The sequence below is a fragment of the Schistocerca serialis genome, chromosome 2 (assembly GCF_023864345.2).
Source record: "Schistocerca serialis cubense isolate TAMUIC-IGC-003099 chromosome 2, iqSchSeri2.2, whole genome shotgun sequence".
Classification (NCBI taxonomy): Eukaryota; Metazoa; Arthropoda; class Insecta; order Orthoptera; family Acrididae; genus Schistocerca; species Schistocerca serialis.
Genome location: NC_064639.1, coordinates 694916684 through 694939808, shown reverse-complemented (window position 1 = coordinate 694939808; position 23125 = coordinate 694916684). Strand labels below are relative to the sequence as shown.

The window sequence follows — 23125 nt, the reverse complement described above, 5'->3', positions numbered from 1 at the left end:
CTGTATTCAGCTGCATTTTTGTGTAGTCTTCTGTTTTCAATAAGCTGAATAACATCTGCTGTAAGCTGTTTCCTCTTGTATTTGGATTTAGTTTTCCCAGCTATTTTTTTCTTCTGATTTGTATATGCCAGATTTAATTTGTTCCTAATTTTCTTTTACTTCAACATATTGGAAATTTTTAGCTAAGTTGTCATTTTATTGTGCACCATGCCTTGCCAGTCTCTCAGTTTCAGTTTTTCTGTTTTCCCATTCCTGTTGTACTGTCTTTTCTTCAAACACTTGAATTTGAATGATCTTTTTATCAAGACCATGTTGTGATCACTGTCTGTGTGTGCAGATGAATCACTCTTGCAGTCTTTTACTGAGAGTCAGTTCTCAGTATTTCTTCGTCACCATATTTTATTTCAACGTACTCCTGTTTTCTGTTCAAGTCCAAATGAACTCAGTCTTGTTATCTTTGAGGGACAGGCCATTTGAAGTGAACCAATCTAGGCTTCCCTAAATATACTGGCCACAATGTTCTCTAGACTGCAGTTGGGTACTTTGTCAGTCGTATTGGTTGTGTTACCTTCAGCTAGGATGAAGTGTGCTTTTTGTTCCCTACAGCACGGCAGGTCATTGATACAGGTTAGGAAAAGTAAGGACCAATCATCGAGCCCAGCAGTACTCCACATTTCACTGTGCACCAGCCAGAGCAGGCAGATGGCATTGCAGAATTATTCAGTACTACCTTCTGCATTGTGTCATCTAGATATGACTTAAGCCGCATCCCTTCTTTACCTTTTAAGCCATAGTTGTCAGTCTCCATAAGTAGAACTTCATGATCTACACTGCTGAATGCTTTAGAAAGTTCACAAAAGATTCCAACTGGAGACATTTAATTGTTTATAGATTTGGGGAGTTGGTTGAGAAATGAGAAAATGGTATGTTCATTTGAAGTACGCTTTTGGAATTCAAACTGATTTTTTAAAGGATGTTCTTGAAAATAAGTTTCTCTAGAACTTTAGAAAGATTTGGTAGCACTGAAATTGGCCAGTAGTTGAAACTTCAGCTTTATCATCTTTTTTGAACAGTGGTTTAACAATTGCATATTTGAGTCTATTATGGACAGTACCTTGATTTAAAGACTCATTATATACATGGCAGAGAACTTTAAGAATGAATTAGCAGTAGAGCTTCAGTCCTTTGATAGACATATAATCCACGCCAGTGGAATTTTTATTTTTCATTTGGCTTATACCTTTTTGAAATCATATTCGGTATGAATGAGGTTTAAATCCCTGACTGGCAGTTTTAATTTAGGTTTCCTGTGTTTCTCCAAAATAAAACATGACACTTTGCCACATATGTACTCATCAGCAATCTAAATAAGACAATTACAACTAAGAAACCTGAGATGAAAGTTGTGCAAATAGCATAAATTAAAAAGGCTTGCAGCAGGCCATGAAGCAAATGAGTAAATAAATAAGTAAGTGATTATTTGGATGGTTCTGTGATCACACCATGGCCATGCCTTCCTACATCCTACTCCAATCAATCTAAGGTCCAGTCTTTAATGACATAAATAACAGACTCTAATCAGACAGGCCTATCTGCGAATTGGCATCTCTGCTGTATGGTGAGTGGCAACTTTCTTTCTCATAATATTGTTAAATAACAGACACTATGAGACACTTCATACTAGTTTCGCTTGCTTCCATCACTAAATGAAGAAAGTATTCTCTACATGGTGTGACACCTTCCACTTGAGCAATACTGTGGGGCATCATCTGAAAACCATGTTTATAAACTCAAGGCTTTCTTCAACAACTTTTTTCATGACAGTTAAAGCTGAAGTCTGTGAACAGTCATTCCAAATATGTTTTTGTTGTCATTCTCCACTTCCTGTATTAAGTTAAATGAACACTTTGATAACATACAGTATACATTGATAAACCAAAACATTATAACCACTGCCCACCATGACACTGTATGCTGCCTGCTGGTATTTCAGGCACATGACTTGGTAACAAAAGTAACTGGAGCAGACACCTAAGAGGGATCACCCTAGTGGAGATATGGGCTGCAAATGGGGAAATCCATTGAGATAAGCAACTTTGACAAAGGGCAGATTATTATTACTCATAGTCTGTGAATGAGCATCTCAAAAACACTGAAGCTGGTCAAATGTTCACATGCTACTGTCATGAGAATCTACGGAAAGAGGTAGGACAGTGAAGCTAGCACTAGGCAATTAATGGTTGGACATCCATGACTCTTCACAGAACATGGATTTCAGAGGCTTGTGTGCTCAGTAATGTAGGATATATGGTGACCTGTGGCATCTCTGCCAATAGAGCACAATACTGGTGCACGCATAAGTGTTTTGGAGCATGCTGTTCATCATACCTCATTTAACATGGAGCTCCACATCAGACCGCCTCTACATGTTCATTGTTGACCCAGTGACATCATCAGTTACGATTGAAGTGAGTATGGGACCATCATGCTTCAACTGTTCATCTTCGTGAACATGTCAGCTCGTCAGGTGAATTACATCTTTGCTATACTAGGTCGATAGTTGTCTCCACAAACACCATCACCAATATGAACAGTAGCTCGAAACATGCAGCATGTCATGGATACAGGCTGGTGGGAGCAGTAGTATGTTATGGGTTCATTCTCCTGTGCTCGCATGGGACCTGTGCTAGTAATCAAAGACACACTGACAGCTGCAAACGACCTGCATCCCTTCATTCTTGATATCTTCTCCAAAGGCGATATCATATTTCAAGAGTATAATTGTCAGAAATGTGCTACAGTGGTTTGAGGAGCATTATAGTGAACTTACATTGTGTCTCAGCAAACAAATTTGCCTAATGTAAATCCTATGGAGCCCATCTGTGTCATTATTGGGCACCATCACTGTATACGTAAATGAATCACCTGTTATTTACATAAATTACATGACCTGTGCATTGATATCTAATGCCGCATACCTCTACAAACATACCAACAAACCGTTGGCCCCCTTATACATGCAATCAATGGAGTGCTTTATTCCAAAGACGGACAAACAGGCTATTAAAAAGGTGGTCATAATGTACAATTGAACCTGTATTAAGCTTAATTTTTGCATTTTAAATGAAAAAGACTGTTGTTTCTCATTGTTAAGTGTCCTTTTCTTCCCAAAGCTTCTGGCCGTAATGTTGTCCTTTTCTTCCCAAAGCTTCTGGCCGTAATGTTGTTGTTATAGTCTTCAGTCCAGAGACTGGTTTGATGCTCCTATCCATGCTAGTCTAGTGCATGATGAGTAAAGTTAGAGTTTTGGGGCAGGGACTGGGGTTGGGGTGGATGTGGGGCATAGAGCTAGCAAATATTGAGACCATAAGAATTATGGGAACAAAGAATGTGCTATAGGATTAAGGGAAATCACAGAAAATCTAATTTTGAATGACTGGATCAGACTGGAACTGATGTACCCCTGAACAGGAATCCAGTGTCTTATAGCTGCACCCCCTTGTTACAACCTTATAATGCCTCTGTGGAAATGAAAAGGTGACTTTTAGATAAATACAAAGTATGACAGATGTTTGCCTCCACATTAATGGAAATTTGTTCTACAGGTAAGAAGTGCATCATGTTTATAAACAGGAATGTATCCATCATTCTTTCATGCAGCTTCTTGAATTAAATTTTATGGATAGAGAAAATTCTTAGCATAAATTATCTATATGTAAATGTGCACCTTTGTACTCTCTTCTGAATATTCTAAAAATGTTACTTTGTGACAAATTGATCAGATGTAAATGATTCCGATTTACACACACACATCCACACACTTAACCTTTCTATACTTGTTATCTTTTATGCAGATATTTCTGCAAAATTCATAGGTGAAGCCAATGTGAAGTGGACTGAACAAGTGAGAAGAAATCGTGAAACCAAGAGTGTTACATTTTCAGCATATGAAAAGTACTTTGAAACAAAATATTACTTTGTTGGAGGTCCTTGTAAGTATACTCCATTTATTTATTCCTATTTATTTTGTATTACTTTTGGTCAAATTTCTTGATACCAGATAGTTTAATTTCTGTAGAGCTCTCTCATTTCAGAGACTCTCAGGTCACAAATAACATGTCATTAGTTGCTATGACATGAAAGATGATTATTATTAAAAGGGAAATCTGTTGCTATCCTCCTAGCAGATGAAACTGTAACATAAAATTTTGCATGGTACATGTCAAATAAGCTAATTAAATGGAATCTCCAGGTTTTTAATTTTGAATTCTGAGGTGCTGTTGTAAGGAAACATACATTTCTGTAACACATATTTCCATTGTATGTTTCTCCCATCTGTACATCACATGATCAGCAACCTGAGAATGTTTTATTATCCAGAATTTTATTCCACTCAGTTTAACAAACTTGCTATTCATTATATCATATTTTTAAGATGTTTTGTTAAAAATTTGTATCCCTTTGTTATCAGTCTGTATTTTAGAAAAAATGTGTCTGTTTTATCTCGCAAAAAATTGTTATTTGTACTAGCTTTCTATTAGAACTAATTAGATGTGACAGGTATCATAAATATATTTCACTTCTATGATTCAGGGTAGATGTTAATAAGAACACTATTCACAGCACAAGAGGAGTATCAAGTTTGTGAACTGTTATAACAGGTCATGACATAATCCTACATAATGGGGGAAGACATTCTTTAATTCTTCAATAATTTAAACACTTCATCCAGAATGCATTAATAGTTTTGTCCAAGGAATATTTAATTTGGATGCAAGAATACCGGTGTGAAAATTGCATTCCACTGTGCAAATTGCCAATATTCATATAATTTATTTAGAGACTGTATAAGTTACTAACCTCTTTCACATGTCTCTGTCTTGTTGAATTTCTCTTATTGGACCGTGCACAATAATACATAGTACCAATATGTTCCAAAAAGATGCACATGAAATTGCAATTTTCCAAGCAGTCATAACTCAGATTCTATTAATCACAGAGATAAGGAGTTAAGTGTTTTGGATAGCCCTTGGTTTGGCAACCTTTTGTATACCTATCACAAGCACAGGCATACTGTAGCTATCCCACAGTATGTCATTAAAATTTAAACATTAAACAATTCCTCCAGCCCAGGGAACTTGAGCAAATTGATTGGTTCTTTTGCATTAGGTGCAGTCTAGGCTGGGCCTTAGATGGCTTAGGGAAGCACTATTTGTTCATGGACAGTTCCTGAGAAACCCCAAAAAACGTTTTTTGTGTACCAAAAGTATCAGTTGTGGGGATGGTCACTTCTATAATTTCTATCCATGCCAAATCATCTAAATTTTAGCCAAATGTTCTGAAGTTGGAGTTCTCAGGGAGCTTAGAACTTTTTTTCAATTTTAATATCCTTTACCAAGGTCTACAGGTTTGGGGTTACTGTACTTAAGTAGAATAATGTGAGAAAATGGCTCATATCTAAGCTGTACACTCTTTAGACATTTATCTGGAAACACCATTTTTCCATTTTTGAAAATCTTTATCTGTTACCAAGATGCACCCAAAAAACCATGATTTTAGGATACTTCAAGTACCAATTGTGGGGGTGGCCACTTCTATAATTTCTATTCATGCCAGATTTACATATGTTCTTAAGATGATGTTCTCGAGTAATCACTTGATATCATTATCCATTACTGAAATGGAGAGGTTCAAAGTTACCATACTTCATACATGGAAAGGATTCTGGCATGATTGCAAGGGTTCTGAGGTCACCAAAATAGGGTTAAATCCTTAGAGACCATGGAAATTTAAAATAGAGTTGAGTGGAGGCTACACATAGGTTTCTCGAGGGTCTGAACCCCCCTCCCCCATAGTGGTGAACTTAAAAAGGAAAAATTCGCCTACTTTCCCACATCCCCTATTCCCATATGTTAAAAGTTTCCCTGTCTAAGGGCAAAATTCTGAGCAAACCATCTCCAAGGATGCGTATAGAGGAGACAGTGGTGGTTGAAGAGAAAGACAGCAGACTGTGAGTGAGAAAGAAAGGGACAGTAGCAATGGGAGAGAAAAATAATCACACAAAGGCAATAGCTGGGAGACAGAGATACAGTGAATGTGGTTAAGAAGGAGACAGTAGTAAGGAAGAGCAAAAGAAAGGGATGAAGACTGTGATAGATGGAGAGAAAGATAGGATAAAGTGCCAGTGGGAGAAAAGACAAAGGGAGAGAGATGTATGTATAGAATTTCCTGTGTTAGAAGAGCTTGAATATATTGGCATGGCAAAATTTTCGATGATGAAGGCAGAATGAGGACTGAGGCAGCTAGTTCCACATTTTTTGTCAGAATCTTTCAAAGAGGAGCTTATTTGCCTTTTTTATGCTCTGACAGTAGCATTTTTCAGCTGTTAATCTTCTTCTTGCAATTTTTGATGATGGTGTACTGTTATTGAATGATATGCACAACATTTTAGTGTTTTGTGTCCATTACTGTTTATTTTTATTAACACACACTGTAGTTTGATCATCAGTTTTATGACTTTTATATCTATTCAGACTTGGAGAATGTTCAACCATTTTACAAGTGGCACCGATTAATAAATTAACTTTACATGTTTTGAGACTCACTGCATGCTTTACCAACTGACACATTGCAACTACAAACTTAAACTACTGAGTAGTTAGTGACTGACATAGTGACTGTACTGACTGAATACCAACTGCAGATGATGGTGACTTTGTCTGAAAACCCTGTTTGTAGATGCATGTATTATAGAAATTACAAATTGATCAAATACTAAGCTATTCCATTTCAGATATTGACATAAAAGACAGGAAAATTAAAAGGGAGATAGATATGATAGGCAGAGCAATAAGTTTATTTAACTAAGAGGCGTATAATTAGAAAATTCCAAATTATCAGTACTATTTTATGGGAGAGCAATTTTAATGTGCACAGGGATTCCCGAAGTTCACAAAAAGGTTTCAAGAAAGTGAAATTTTCTAGTTGGAATAATTAACAAAGTAAAATATTCTTCTAATAACAGTATACATTTTTGGACACAGAAAAATTGTACCTACAAAATTATGGCCCTGAATTTGGAAAATATTATTGTTTTAATATTGGAAAATTCAGGAACATAAAATTTTTAGTATGAATATAAAGTTTTTGGTAGAAGTAAAAATTTGTTGAAAACTGAGGAATGAGGAATTTCAAATCAGCTAGTTCAAATTTAAAATGAACAGTTTGTAGCAGTATTTAATCCCGCATGGCTACATGATGTGTGGATGTGTAAGCCATACATTCACAGTCATGCACCACCTTGTACCTTGAACTAGAAGGTCTTCTACTATGTAATATGTGATATTTGTAAATGAACTCTGTTTCTTTAATGTCTTTAACAAGTTTCCCTGTGTTGAAAATGGAAATCTGTGTCAGTTGCCAATAGCTTCTGTTTCAGTATTGTTTTTAACTCCTAAACATGCTACTTCTTCTTCATTTGATTTCACTTGCTGGTTGTTGTTCTGTAGTAGAGTAATGATGTAACACTTAGACTATTAAAAACAGCATTGACAAGATTTTCTCAATTGCAGTACTTTCAAATTGGGATGGAATATTTGTTCCTAGGTATATGAGCGTGTTACACCTTGGAACGGTTTTTCACTTTTGGAAAAACGTTACTTCTCCTGAGTAATTTTTATAATTTCAGAAAAAGACCGCAGCACACATAATGTGAATACTATCTTTTCAAAATGGAATAAGAAAATACAGGGTGTACATAAAGTCTGGGAACATTTTCAATTATTTATTGCACAAGAACTAAATATTGTACAGATGTCATACATATTGCATTTTGAAGAGAAACTCTGAAAGTTTTTTTACAAACATTCAATATGTGACCCATGATGACCTGGCAGACGTCAATATGGTAACTGAATTCTTGCCATACCCGTCCCAGCATGGCATTGTCGACTGTGGCTGTCACTTCCCATATTCTCTCCCAGAGCTCTGCTACATCACGTGTTATAGGCAGTACATACACCGGATCTTTAATGTGTCCTCAGAAAAAAGTTGCACAGAGTGAGATCTGGTGACCCAACACACAGAAAGCTCACTTTGCACCTGAACTCGCCATATTTGCAACTAGTGCTGACCATCGACAAATTACCAAACTACACTGTGGTGGTATACATGAAAAAAAAACTTTCAGGGTTTCTCTTCAAAATGACATATGTACGATATATGTACAATGTTTTGTTCTTGTGCAATAAATAATTGAAAGTGTTCCCGGACTTTATGTGCACCCTGTATATGAAACTTCTATTATGAGACTGGCTAGAGGCAACTTCTTAATGTGTGCCAAGGTAAAATGTTCTACCCTACTTATCACCATTCAGATACAATCATTCCTAATTTCATTGTATATTTATGAGAATTTTTGGATGCTTGTGAGTGTGTGTACATTACACAATTTTAGCAGTATTCTCGTCATGAAACACAGCTTAATCAACCTAAATTACAGAACATATATATGTGAATAAACAAATATTTTTGAACATTTTCGGAAGTCACAAGTGTTGTACATGACATATTTCATAGTAAATTGGCATGTGTGAGTTACATTTACTGCAAATATTTTACAACTAACATACTGTGTTACATTTAGTTTTGTTTTTTAACAGGCATAAATATTGTCTGCAGTTTTGGTAAATTAAAGCTGTTTTCGAGTTTGTTAGTAACCATAACTTCAAAAATGTTTCAGGGAACAAGGAAATTTTATTCCAAATATTTCTCTTTCCATAATAGGCATCTCATTTTAGCTGTGTCATGTTAGTTGTAGACACAACTGTAGCATATCAGTACTGTAAACTAAAAGGGATCAACAAGCATAGCTTAAAGTTATTGTGTATTGTTCTATATAATATTACACTAACCACAGTGCAGCTCCTCTGTGTATACTGTTCTTGATCATGGGATGAGTTAATTGACATTTGTAAGCAAACTGTCAAGTGTTTGGAAGCTTCTGCAAATGGGTGTGTTGGGAGGGCTCCTGAGAGTCATGTATGAAAGGCACCAAATGTACCATAAATACTATCCTCTCCTGTGGATACTGTCTTCGCTACAGGAAGTACAGACACTGTTGCTGCCCATCCATTTGTCTGTGAGTGATGTGTCAATGATAAATCGAGTGGTGTGTCAATGATAAATCTAAGTTCCGTGTATGGGGGAAATGGAGATCAGGGAGAATCCTCAATTCTAACCAACATGTTCAAGGTGCTATTTCCCACTGACCTTGTTACTGAACCGGTGAGACTCACTTAACCTGTTGGGAAACATGCTGTATCATGTGTCATGGAAAAGCAGGAGCAAAAAGGTAAGGGCCTTTTGATTTTTGACCGTTCAAACTTGTCATGAATAAAGGGACTCCTTGAGGAAATGACAGCAAGGGTCAGGCAGGAATTCTAGGTGCACTCAGTGTACAACTGGGGCCTCATTCAACATGCTGAAGAGGCTGTACCAGCTACTATTGAGGTAACAGGGTGCAACCAACTACAGATAGTGGTGTGTGCTAGAAAAACAATGACTGTCATCTGGGATTTGAGATCATTCTTGGATCATTCCAGGAATAGGCAGAGAAGGTTGAGAAGATCACCCTTGCCCACAGAGTCTCAACAAATGTTACAATCTTTAGCGTTGTCCACAGAACTGATTGTGGCTTCCGTATTCTGAACTGAGACTTTGAAGGTTCTGTACCAAGTCAGGCTGTGACTTCCTAGACTTGCACCATAGTGTTGAGAACTATGGTGTCCCCCTTGATGGGTCAGGTGTGCACTGCACATAAGAGGCTGCTACCCAGCCCAGTGACCCCATTTTCACCTCAAACAGGAGCATACAATACACATAGACAATCAGAGTACTCAATATGTACAATTACTTGGAGTACTCAATAAACTTGGAAAATCAGATTACTTGGTACACAAAAATACTTCAGAAATCATATAAATTTTGGTTATCTTTGTTATGCCTAAATAAATTACAGAACATTATTTCATTTAAGTAGAAATATGCTAAAATGTAAAATAAAAACATATTTCAACATGTGGAAACTTGAGTTCACTTCAGTTTTAAAAGAAACTTTTGAAATAATTTAAATTTATTATTGTCATCATTTTAAAAATATTAGATTATAATTTGATGAATTTCTCAAGTATAAATGTCATATAATAATATTGACTGATAAATTTTATTTTTCAGTCCAAACAACCATTATGTAATTCTAATAACTTTGAGTTATAATCTAACATATACCCAATAAACCTGGAATCCCATAAAAAGTGTTACTAACAACTCCTTCTGTAAATTATCTGATTATTTATATTGATGGATTGAAAATTCCTGTTAGCTATATGGTAAAATGGCAATTAGTTGTGTTCATTTGAAAGTTGTTTAAGCTATTAGTGCTCTGTAAAGAGACATTTGTCATTGCAGATATTAGTAACTGTTTCCTTTTAAAAGTACTAACACGATCAAGCAGATATTAAACTACCAATAGAAGTTAATATGTTAGCCCAACAGATACCCTCACAAGTGTTTATTATGTGAGTAACTGGCTAGAAAACTTATACTGCAGTCATGCATAAATCCAGTTTGTGTCAAGTTTGTAATGGTGGGGAAGTATCAGGAATAATTTCTGAGCCGAGATTGTTGGGAGCAAACATGATACAGTCCAAACCACCAGTCTATACTAAGTCCAATTAACAGCAGGGTCATGGTGATTAACAATAATGACATCTGACAGTATAGCTTCATATATCGCAAACAGATGAGTCTATTCTGCACAATCAGTTATATACCCAGAAGCCAGCTGTTCATCCTACCTATTTCTACAGTCAAATCTATAAGTGCACCACAGGGTCATAAATGATTTGGCTGTGGTCTGGGCTAGTGTCACATGGTGGAAGAGAACTAGGATACCCGCCAGAGGGTCTGGTTTGAGATGGGGCATTTCTGCATGGACCCAGTAGTGACATTTCACCTGCATTGGGACCCATCTGCAGCTTCTAGCACCCTCTGCCTCTGTTTGATTGATTTGGGGGATGGGACCAAACAGTGAGGTCATTTGTCCCCTCATATTGGGAATGATGGGGAAGGAAGTCAGCTGTGCCCTTTTACAGGAACCATCCCAGCATTTGCCTGAAGCGATATTGGGAAATCATGGAAAACCTAAATTAGAATGGGCAGATGGGGGTTTGAAATGTTGTCCTTCCAAATGCAAGTCCAGTGTGCTAACTACTGCGCCACCTCACTCACTCATGCCATTGTAGTGGCAGCAAGTGATGGTTTCATGAGTCACAGTAATGCATTGGTATTGGCTGAGGGAGGATGTCATGAGAAAAAAGCATGAAATGTGTTTTGCAAGACCAATGATTTTCGAATCCATGCTGTTTAGAGTGAAGTAGTTTGTTCTGTTCAAAATACTTCATCACATGTGAGCTCAAAATACCTTTAAGATTCAACAGTGCATGAACTTATTGAGGAATCAAGGTTTCCATATGATCTTAATGTTGCTGATAAATGTCTGCATAGATAATAGTAATCTAAACAGGGAAATAGTCAACCACTCCTCATTTTATGGTGATTGTTTGTGAAGATCAATGAGGGAAGTGGATATCTTGAATCATGAATCCATATTGCAGGACTCTCCAGATGATCAACCAGAAATTATTTACATGAAATGGATTACAGCTGAACATTACCTTCTGTACAGTTCTTGTTTAGGTTACTGACCATTGATGATGTGCTTATATTGCCTACAACTATACCCACTTTGGTTTACAAAATTATGTGGAATACTGGCTGTTTCAGCTCAGGAGCTCACACTTCCGCCAGGAGAGCATGTGTATAATTTTTCTGTCAAACTCCCAGAAAATTTGCCATCGTCATTTGAAGGCACATATGGTCGTATTCGTTACACAATCAAAGCAAAAATGAACCGGCCATGGGCATTTGATGAAAAAGTCAAAGCTTTCTACACTGTGATATCACACCTAGATCTGAATAAGGATCCTTTGGTCAAGGTATGTTATTATGAAGTACTGCATTAATATGAGGACATGATATTATAATGAATTTTCTAACATTCTGTTATACTGTATATAAGAATGCTCCATTTTAGAATATTCCACTATGTTTACTGATGATGATGACTATAACTATAGTAATAATAATAATAATAATAATAATAATAATAACAAAGTACATAAGGTATAGACCACTTTCATTTGATTGTAATTGTTTCTCATCTACACAGCAACATGTCTTGTTTACAGACTATTTGTTGATGGGATGCTAAACCCTCATCCTCCTTTTTTGCATATTATTTAAGTTTTGTGTGTATTTGACACACACTACACCAGCTATTTATGAAATCTTTGGGCACAACTTAAAGTAATCATTTTGCAACCTTTTTTAACTGTCAAGTGTTATTCATGTTTTGCTTAACTTCAAAAAAGAAGTAAGAATGCACCAGTATTTAAAAGGATTCAAATATGGTAACACAACTGCCACCATAAAATCATTTTTCATCAACTTGTCATTTTAATTTTAGTGTGAGTGTAAAACTGAATGGTATAGGTACCAAGAGTTGTGATATAAAAAGATGCAAAACTTAAGTTACCCAAACTTGTCAGTGCACCCAGAGTCTTAAAGAATTATGTGCAGAGTTAACACCATTATTGGCTATAATCTACAAGAAATAGCCCCGGTAATGTATAGAAGTGTGGTTCACACATATAGGGTTGCCAGATATCAGTGAGGGAAAATAGGAACACATATATTGACACTGACATTTTTTTAAATAATCAGTTTTACTGCATATTTTCTTCATAATACACTCAACACAATGAAGAGGAGTACTTCTCAACTGAGCATGCAATCCTCAACATTTTTCGTTAGACAGTCCACTTTTCATATTGTCCTCAGTTTTGATGTCTACTCTGCTCTTGATTTTTGATCTGTTTCTTACTTCATCATTAAAAGATATAGTGGCATCCATCACACTAATCTGAAAAGGTGATGTGCCAATGAAAACAGTTTCTGGTTCAAAATGGTTCAAATGGCTCTGAGCACTATGGGACTTAACTTGTAAGGTCATCAGTCCCCTAGAACTTAGAACTACTTAAACCTAACTAACCTAAGGACAGCACACACATCCATGCCCGAGGCAGGATTCGAACCTGCAACCGTAACAGTCGCGCGGTTCCAGATTGTAGCGCCTTTAACCGCTTGGCCACTCCGGCCGGCAAACAGTTTCTGGCAAGTGTTCCCAAATGCAAGTGCTGAAGCTTTGATTTGAATTCTGCATTTTGCCATGTAAACATTTTTCCCAGAGCTTAGACTTTGAAAGATCTCTGTGTGTTAGCTTTCGTTCTGCCTCAACAGTTTCTGGCATGGGGTCTGCATGTGAATGTTTTGTCTGTTTGCTTTACATCTATAATACTTGCACCATGAGATATTTCATTTTGGGCTGACGTCATGATGTGGATGTTCATCAGTGGATATTCTGTGAAATAGAGTTAACCAGGTTGCTTTTTTCATTTCACTGACATTTTCACTGTTCCTCCTGATGATTAGAGCATAATATTCTATGAAATCTTCTATTTCTGATTTGGTGAGTCTGCCTTGTCCACCAATTGTTTTTCCATCAGATAATTTTTACTATTATGTTCTTGCAGAGTTTACTAAGTCTTGCCCCCATTCTCTTCTGCACTTATTGTATACATTCCATTCTTTTTAAATTTAGAGTTTCACCATATAGTTGAGCAGCCACAACACTATTGAAGCTTTTAGAGTCACCATCACCAAGGTAGTGAGTGTATTGCAGGTCTAGCAATTGACCTACTAAAATGGAGACTTCGCCTTGCTTTCCATACTGATGCTGAAACCTTCACAAATTTTGTCACATTTGTGTCCATTTACTTTATTGGCACAACTTCAGCAAGTGTTCTGTCAGACATTCAAAATTCAGTATCTTGCCTGTATCTACAGAGGTAGCTGTGACAACTCCATTCTGTAATGTATGGCCTCTGTTTTGCCAGGCACCATCAAATGCAGCAACAATATCAATAGATTAACAAATGTCTACAGTTTCCTTCACTGCCTACTGCACAGGTTCTTCACTGATTTCTGTTAAGGGATTGTGAAAATTTTTATAATACCTATCAAATTTGACAGGTGGTGGTGGGAAGTCCATCATTGCACGGAATGTCTGCTGCTTTTCTTCCCTTTCCAATACACCTCATGGCATATGTAAGGAAAATATTCCCTTTACTATAGCTTATGCATGTTATAGGAGATGTCATTGTACATTTCATTACTTTACATTCCACTTTTTCCCGAGGGCATGCAGCTTTACTGTATGATTACATGATGATGGCGTCCTCTTGGGTAAAATATTCCGGAGGTAAAATAGTCCCCCATTCGGATCTCCGGGCGGGGACTACTCAAGAGGATGTCGTTATCAGGAGAAAGAAAACTGGCGTTCTACGGATCGGAGCGTGGAATGTCAGATCCCTTAATCGGGCAGGTAGGTTAGAAAATTTAAAAAGGGAAATGGATAGGTTGAAGTTAGATATAGTGGGAATTAGTGAAGTTCGGTGGCAGGAGGAACAAGACTTCTGGTCAGGTGACTACAGGGTTATAAACACCAAATCAAATAGGGGTAATGCAGGAGTAGGTTTAATAATGAATAGGAAAATAGGAATGCGGGTAAGCTACTACAAACAGCATAGTGAACGCATTATTGTGGCTAAGATAGATATGAAGCCCACACCTACTACAGTAGTACAAGTTTATATGCCAACTAGCTCTGCAGATGACGAAGAAATTGAAGAAATGTATGATGAAATAAAAGAAATTATTCAGATTGTGAAGGGAGACGAAAATTTAATAGTCATGGGTGACTGGAATTCGAGTGTAGGAAAAGGGAGAGAAGGAAACATAGTAGGTGAATATGGATTGGGGGACAGAAATGAAAGAGGAAGCCGCCTGGTAGAATTTTGCACAGAGCACAACATAATCATAACTAACACTTGGTTTAAGAATCATGAAAGAAGGTTGTATACATGGAAGAACCCTGGAGATACTAAAAGGTATCAGATAGATTATATAATGGTAAGACAGAGATTTAGGAACCAGGTTTTAAATTGTAAGACATTTCCAAGGGCAGATGTGGACTCTGACCACAATCTATTGGTTATGACATGTAGATTAAAACTGAAGAAACTGCAAAAAGGTGGGAATTTAAGGAGATGGGACCTGGATAAACTAAAAGAACCAGAGGTTGTACAGAGATTCAGGGAGAGCATAAGGGAGCAGTTGACAGGAATGGGGGAAATAAATACAGTAGAAGAAGAATGGGTAACTTTGAGGGATGAAGTAGTGAAGGCAGCAGTGGATCAAGTAGGTAAAAAGACGAGGGCTAGTAGAAATCCTTGGGTAACAGAAGAAATATTGAATTTAATTGATGAAAGGAGAAAATATAAAAATGCAGTAAGTGAAACAGGCAAAAAGGAATACAAATGTCTCAAAAATGAGATCGACAGGAAGTGCAAAATGGCTAAGCAGGAATGGCTAGAGGACAAATGTAAGGATGTAGAGGCCTATCTCACTAGGGGTAAGATAGATACCGCCTACAGGAAAATTAAAGAGACCTTTGGAGATAAGAGAACGACTTGTATGAATATCAAGAGCTCAGATGGAAATCCAGTTCTAAGCAAAGAAGGGAAAGCAGAAAGGTGGAAGGAGTATATAGAGGGTCTATACAAGGGCGATGTACTTGAGGACAATATTATGGAAATGGAAGAGGATGTAGATGAAGATGAAATGGGAGATATGATACTGCGTGAAGAGTTTGACAGAGCACTGAAAGACCTGAGTCGAAACAAGGCCCCCGGAGTAGACAATATTCCATTGGAACTACTGACGGCCGTGGGAGAGCCAGTCCTGACAAAACTCTACCATCTGGTGAGCAAGATGTATGAAACAGGCGAAATACCCACAGACTTCAAGAAGAATATAATAATTCCAATCCCAAAGAAAGCAGGTGTTGACAGATGTGAAAATTACCGAACTATCAGCTTAATAAGTCACAGCTGCAAAATACTAACACGAATTCTTTACAGACGAATGGAAAAACTAGTAGAAGCCAACCTCGGGGAAGATCAGTTTGGATTCCGTAGAAACACGGGAACACGTGAGGCAATACTGACCTTACGACTTATCTTAGAAGAAAGATTAAGGAAAGGCAAACCTACGTTTCTAGCATTTGTAGACTTAGAGAAAGCTTTTGACAATGTTGACTGGAATACTCTCTTTCAAATTCTAAAGGTGGCAGGGGTAAAATACAGGGAGCGAAAGGCTATTTACAATTTGTACAGAAACCAGATGGCAGTTATAAGAGTCGAGGGACATGAAAGGGAAGCAGTGGTTGGGAAGGGAGTAAGACAGGGTTGTAGCCTCTCCCCGATGTTGTTCAATCTGTATATTGAACAAGCAGTAAAGGAAACAAAAGAAAAATTCGGAGTAGGTATTAAAATTCATGGAGTAGAAATAAAAACTTTGAGGTTCGCCGATGACATTGTAATTCTGTCAGAGACAGCAAAGGACTTGGAAGAGCAGTTGAATGGAATGGACAGTGTCTTGAAAGGAGGATATAAGATGAACATCAACAAAAGCAAAACAAGGATAATGGAATGTAGTCTAATTAAGTCAGGTGATGCTGAGGGAATTAGATTAGGAAATGAGGCACTTAAAGTAGTAAAGGAGTTTTGCTATTTGGGGAGCAAAATAACTGATGATGGTCGAAGCAGAGAGGATATAAAATGTAGGCTGGCAATGGCAAGGAAAGCGTTTCTGAAGAAGAGAAATTTGTTAACATCCAGTATTGATTTAAGTGTCAGGAAGTCATTTCTGAAAGTATTCGTATGGAGTGTAGCCATGTATGGAAGTGAAGCATGGACGATAAATAGTTTGGATAAGAAGAGAATAGAAGCTTTCGAAATGTGGTGCTACAGAAGAATGCTGAAGATTAGATGGGTAGATCACATAACTAATGAGGAGGTATTGAATAGGATTGGGGAGAAGAGAAGTTTGTGGCACAACTTGACCAGAAGAAGGGATCGGTTGGTAGGACATGTTCTGAGGCATCAAGGTATCACCAATTTAGTATTGGAGGGGAGCGTGGAGGGTAAAAATCGTAGAGGGAGACCAAGAGATGAATACACTAAGCAGATTCAGAAGGATGTAGGTTGCAGTAGGTACTGGGAGATGAAAAAGCTTGCACAGGATAGAGTAGCATGGAGAGCTGCATCAAACCAGTCTCAGGACTGAAGACCACAACAACAACACATTCCACTTCAGTTTTGCCTGATAGGCCTCTTCTCTTCCTTATGCCCATACTAAACATAAGAGATTTTTACTATTAAAGTATTTACTTTTAGCAACAGGCAAAAGCAGTTCTGAAGTCTTCCACTTACTAATTAAAATGTGATCATTTTTTCACTATTTACAGCATCAACACCTTGTTCATTTTAAGTACAATTTTTCATCTTGACTTTTAAAGCGCTATCTGGCAAACGTTTAAAGCTAGCCTCACTTCAGTTCCTTCATTTTTTATGATTTTCAACAACATGCTTGTGTTGATTAGTGTAAGATCTATGACTGCAATTAAACTTCTTCATTTTTGGAATTTTACTAGTAAAATGGTTGAAATACACAGGTGCAACAACAAGTTCAGAACATGAACGCATGTGAAAAACATAAGTAAAGTTGAGTTATCTACTTTACTGACAGAAAGATCGATTGCAATAAGTCCCTGCTCATAGTGCAGTCAATATGTTCACCAGGGATACTACGCAAATGAGTTGCTATGGAAATAGCAGCACCAAAATTAAATAATGAGACGTTGTTTTCAAGGTTTTGTATTTGGCAGTAGTGTGACCATTAGGCATTCAGAAGCTGCACCTCATTAGAAAGGCATTTTAACACAAAAATGATGAGGTACTATATATAAAGTACATATTTTTATGATCAGGAAGAACCACAGGATTTAATTAAATTAATTAATCATTTTTCAGACCCTCATTACGTCCATATCTCCTTAATATAGAATTGTTTATGCAGTTTTGTTTTTAACATGCATGCAAAATTTTGTATGATTCCAAAAAATTACTAAATACATCCCTATAATCTCATATAAATGATTTTCTTTGCATCTCCTGTAACCTATTAGCATCAGACACTGTCTCCTCAGTTAATTTCATGAAATCATCTTCTCTCATCTTTTTTTATTAGCTCTTATACTACAAGCCTTTTTGTTTGCACAAGATAAATTATTAATTTTGCCCACTGCATATACTTTATTGTCTGTGTTTCTTTAGCTCCTTGACCCATAATGTACAAAGATTTTTCTTTCCACTTCACAACCACATTTGCTTCTTGTAAATAGTCAATACCCAAAATGATATGTTCACTAAGATCAGGTATTAGAAGATATCCATTACTGACTACCTCACTAACATCAAATGTTAAACTTGCTTCTTGATTTTCTTGCTGTCTACCTGTAGGCCCCCTGACCTTCACTCCAACTACTGGCATCTCAATGTAATTTAATTGCCTTCTCAAGTTCTTTTCTGAGTACTTCTGACAGCCCAGAGATTTAACTCCCTTAGTCCATTAAGCTTCACTGGCCTTGCCACAGTGTTAACACATTCAGATCACTGAAGTTAAGCACTGTCAGATGTGATTAACACTTGGATGGGTGACCATCCAGGTCTGCTGAGCGCTGTTGACAAGTGGGCTCCACTCAGTCCTTGTGAGGCCAATTGAGGAGCTACTTGACTCAGAAGTAGGTGCTCCATTCATGAAGACTAACAGTGGTCTGGAGAACAGTGTTCTGATCATATGCCACTTATCTGCATTCAGTGATGCCTTAGGCTGAGAATGACATTGTGCTCAGTTAGTACTCTTGGGTCTTCAGAGGCCTGTTCGGACAGAGTTTATTTTAATTTAGAGCCCATTAAGTACCTTCCTTCCAATGCTCCACCTTTTATATTGATAAAACAGCTTCCCATTAACTTACAGGGTGTGGCTCCTCTGACAGGTCTCTCACAACGTCATCAAATTCATTATCTTCACTACTACTAACATCAGTTACTCTTTCAATTAATTTAATGCTCAGTTTGGAATTGTGAGCTTTCATCTTGTCATAATCATTTTCAACAGAGTTTTACATTTCAAGTAATTTAATTATAACTTAAGAATTGTAATCTTTTGCCTCATCACTTCCATTTACAAACAATCTCTACATTTGTTGAATTTCATCAGCACTACTTAACCTTTCTTTATTGCAGACGCTGATAATTTTTCCACTGCTCTGAGCACTTATTACTACCAGTTTTTACTAAAAGGAATTGTTACAAGAAAATTTTCTGAAACTAATCACAATTTTGTAAAGAAACTTATAACTTTTTAACATCTAGTTTGACATATTGTGAGTTTTATTTAGAATTTACATCATCTTCAGTCCAGTTACCATTAGAAACATGACCATAATTTGGCATCTGCAACACAAGTCTAAACCCACATTTTCTTCATAACAGCCCCTAGGCATCACTAAGCTCACTATATCTGAGACTTCACTCTCTTGCTATCATAACAATATTTCTTTAATTAAATTGACACAATAACCCATTTCTTCTCATCAATTTTTTTTATTTCACAACTTATCCGCATATTTATTTAATTTATCCTTCTGTTTCTGTACTTCTGTTCCCCCAGTGCCTTCATTCCTATTTCCTCCTGATTCATCCCACCCAAGTCCTGACTGATCAGTGCTAGTAAATACCATTTCTCCAAATGAAAATAACTACTGACTGATCTTTTAAAACACTGGATTTCTAAGTGTTTCTTGAAAATTCCCCTCCAAACTTCATTTTCAATGGTAGTTTTATTTATTCGAAATACTGTTATCATTTTCATCACAATTCTAAATTAAACACTCATCTTATCAGTGGCCCCAGCATAAAAACATCATAAGTTCTCAAATTGTGGACTGTGTGCATTTTTGAGCATTTTCAGAAGCTGTCATTGTCCTTGCATTCACAATCAATTTGTAGCAAATTGGTGTTTGTGATTTAGCTGCTGTTGCAGATTTTCTAAGTGACATATTGCAGTACATTTAGTTTTCCCTGAAAGAGTAGTAGCCCTCTATTTTATCTGCGTTAATGTAAAGTAACTCTGTTTCCAAGTTTGCAAATGACTATAATTAACATCAAAGTGTTTTAGGAAGTAGTTTTTATGACAGGTTTTTGGGTTGCATTAATAGCAATCCAGTTTTGTGTATTTGCTTCACTTCTTATTGGGAATTAGCAACTTTTTAGGTCAACAGATTAAAAGATAATCAGCTGCCTTAATTTAAAGTTATTTGTTCATTGCCTTATCATACATTGCACCAGCAGTCATGATGTTCATAAGCAGCTGGAAGTCACCATGACTACTGTGAAATGATTGGCCACAGTTGTGAATTGTTGTGTTTGAAGAGTTCCTGAGAATTGTGTACCTGTACCAGAGGTACCTCAAGTACTATCCTGTCCAGTGGATCTTGTCTCCTCTGCAGAAAGTACACAATCTGTCAATATCCATCCACTTTACTGTGAGTGGTGCATCAGTGTTAGATTTAGGTGTCCTGTGTGTGGTGGACAGTGGCCAGGGAGGACTCAGAGTGTTGTACTGATGCCCTTAACCAACAAACTGAAACTGAAACTGGCACACATTGGAAGAAATGATACCTGTGAATGAAGCTCACAATTTGCTGCATTGTTCCTAGAACTGATCATGGCTCTTTCGTTCTGAGTCAGGTGGAAGGACTGAAACAGAGACTTCAAAAGTTTTGTGCCAAGCTAAGCTCTGACTTCCTGGACTTGTGCCATAGGTTTGAGGACCGTAAGGTCCCCCTAAATGGTCAGGTGTGCACTACACATCAGAGGTTGCTATTCATGTAGCTGACTGTGTGTGGGATGCATACAAGGTTTTTTTGGATTGGGTGACTTCCCATGTAGTCCATATAATGATAGCTGTAGGAAGTATCAGTGTAAGATTGAAAAAAATGCCTCCCACAGGTAAGAGTATTAGAATCCTAATGGTAAAATGCCAAAGCATTTGCAACAAAGTTCCAGAGTTCGAAGTGCTCATTAGAAGCTGTGAATCTCACATGTACAGAAAGTGGGCTGAATCCTGAAATTGATGGCCATGAGATTTTTGGAGAAAATTTGACTGTGTATTGAATGGATGGAAAAATTGAAAATGGAGGTGATGTATTTGTCTCAGTAGACAAGAAACTGTTATCCACTGAGGTACAAATTGAAGCAGCATGAGAGATTGTTTGGGCAAGACTCAGTGTCAACAGTGGGTATAAGATGATGATTGGATCCTTCTATCACCCACCAGCCTCATCTCCTGATGTAATGGAAAACTTTTGAGAAAACCTCTGTTCACTTGTACTTAAATCCACCAATCATACTGTAATCATTGTTGGAGACTTTAATCATCCAACAATTAATTGGGAAAACTATAGTTTTGTTAGTAGTTGGTATGATAAGACATCCTGTGAAACTTTGCTAAATGCTTTCTCTGAAAGCTATATAGAGCAGATAGTTAAGAACCCCACTCATGATGGAATTATATTGGATCTAATGGCAGCAAATAGACTCTTTGAGAATGCCCACATCAAAACTGGTATCAGTGACCATGACACTGTTATGGCAAGAATGATTCCCAAAATACAAATCACAACTAAACGAATCAGAAAGATGTATGCTCAGTAAACTAGATAAAAAATCAGTTGCGTCATATCTCAATGAGGAAACAGAAACTTTCAGCACTCTGGCTCAAGTTTAAAAGAATAATTGACCATATATTGTACCCAGTAGAAAGGTTGATACTGGAAGAGAACCTCCATGGTATACAGTTGCTATAAATAAACTTCTATAGAAACAGGGATTACTGCATAATAGGTGTAAAACAAAGTGTAGGGCTACAGCTAGAGAGATGCTGACTGAAACACATTTGGCTGTCTAGAGAGCCATGACTGAGGCCTTCAATAATTATTGTAGCAGAGTAATATCAACTGGTCTTTCTCAGAACTCAAAGAAATTCTTGTCATATGTGAAGGTTGTTAATGGCACCAAAGTTGGTGTCCAGTCCCTAGTGACTGAGACAGGAACAGAAATTGAAGGTAGCAAAGTAAAAACTGAAATACTTTGTTTTCAAATGTTCCTTTACAAAGGAAACCTCAGGGGAATTTCCCAATTTGATCCTCAGATCACTGAAAAGAATCAAGAATTTTATTCACCATAGATCATTTTACAATGATATTGGCTTCATCATACAGGATGTACTAGTACATAAACAAGTGTCAGTACATTATGGAATACGTTTCAAGCATGGCAGTGTACCAATTACACCAGGATAGCTTCTAAAAGTTAATGCAGTAAGCTATACTATAATCTGATATAATCTAGTATTGTATTGTTTATTGTATACACTATGTAATTACACACAATTAACCACAGCACACAATAATATCTTTAACTGCAGACAACTTTTAAATGCTAATATCCTCCTCAGGCATCTCAAAGAATTCTTTAATGTCATAGAATGGATGATCTGACAGCCAGCTGTACCACTTAATTTAAAAAGAAAATTATACCCATAGACTGAACATGAATTGGCAGTTTATTGAACATTTTGAGTGGGTTTACTTTGTGGGAATTTCCTGTTCTTGCTAATCTGTGGCACGGTATATCTAAATTACCCTTAGCGCTGGTATTATGTTCATGTATTTCCCCTCTGGCAATAAATTCTGAAATATTATTTTTAATATAGAATACAGACACATAGATGTATAAATTTATAACTGTGTGTATTCTGAGTCTGGAAAAAAGAGGGCGACAGTGCTCCCTATGACCTCTTTTACATATTATGTGTAAGACTTTTTTTTGTAATTTCAAGATATTCTTGATGTGAGGGGAGTACCATATAACCAGACCATATGAAATATGTGACTGGAATAGCCTAAAATATGTCACCC

At 37.0% G+C, this 23125-nt stretch overlaps 1 protein-coding gene across 1 annotated transcript in view; it reads left to right on the top strand.

Annotated features, from left to right (window-relative positions):
- The first annotated feature begins 11633 nt into the window (after positions 1-11633).
- Positions 11634-23125, top strand: part of LOC126456338 (arrestin domain-containing protein 3-like) — a 47551-nt gene continuing 36059 nt past the window's right edge. The window contains exons 1-2 of the mRNA XM_050092091.1: positions 11634-11757; positions 11845-12056. Coding sequence (XP_049948048.1) covers positions 11634-11757; positions 11845-12056 — 336 coding nt within the window. The remainder of the gene's footprint in view (positions 11758-11844; positions 12057-23125) is intronic.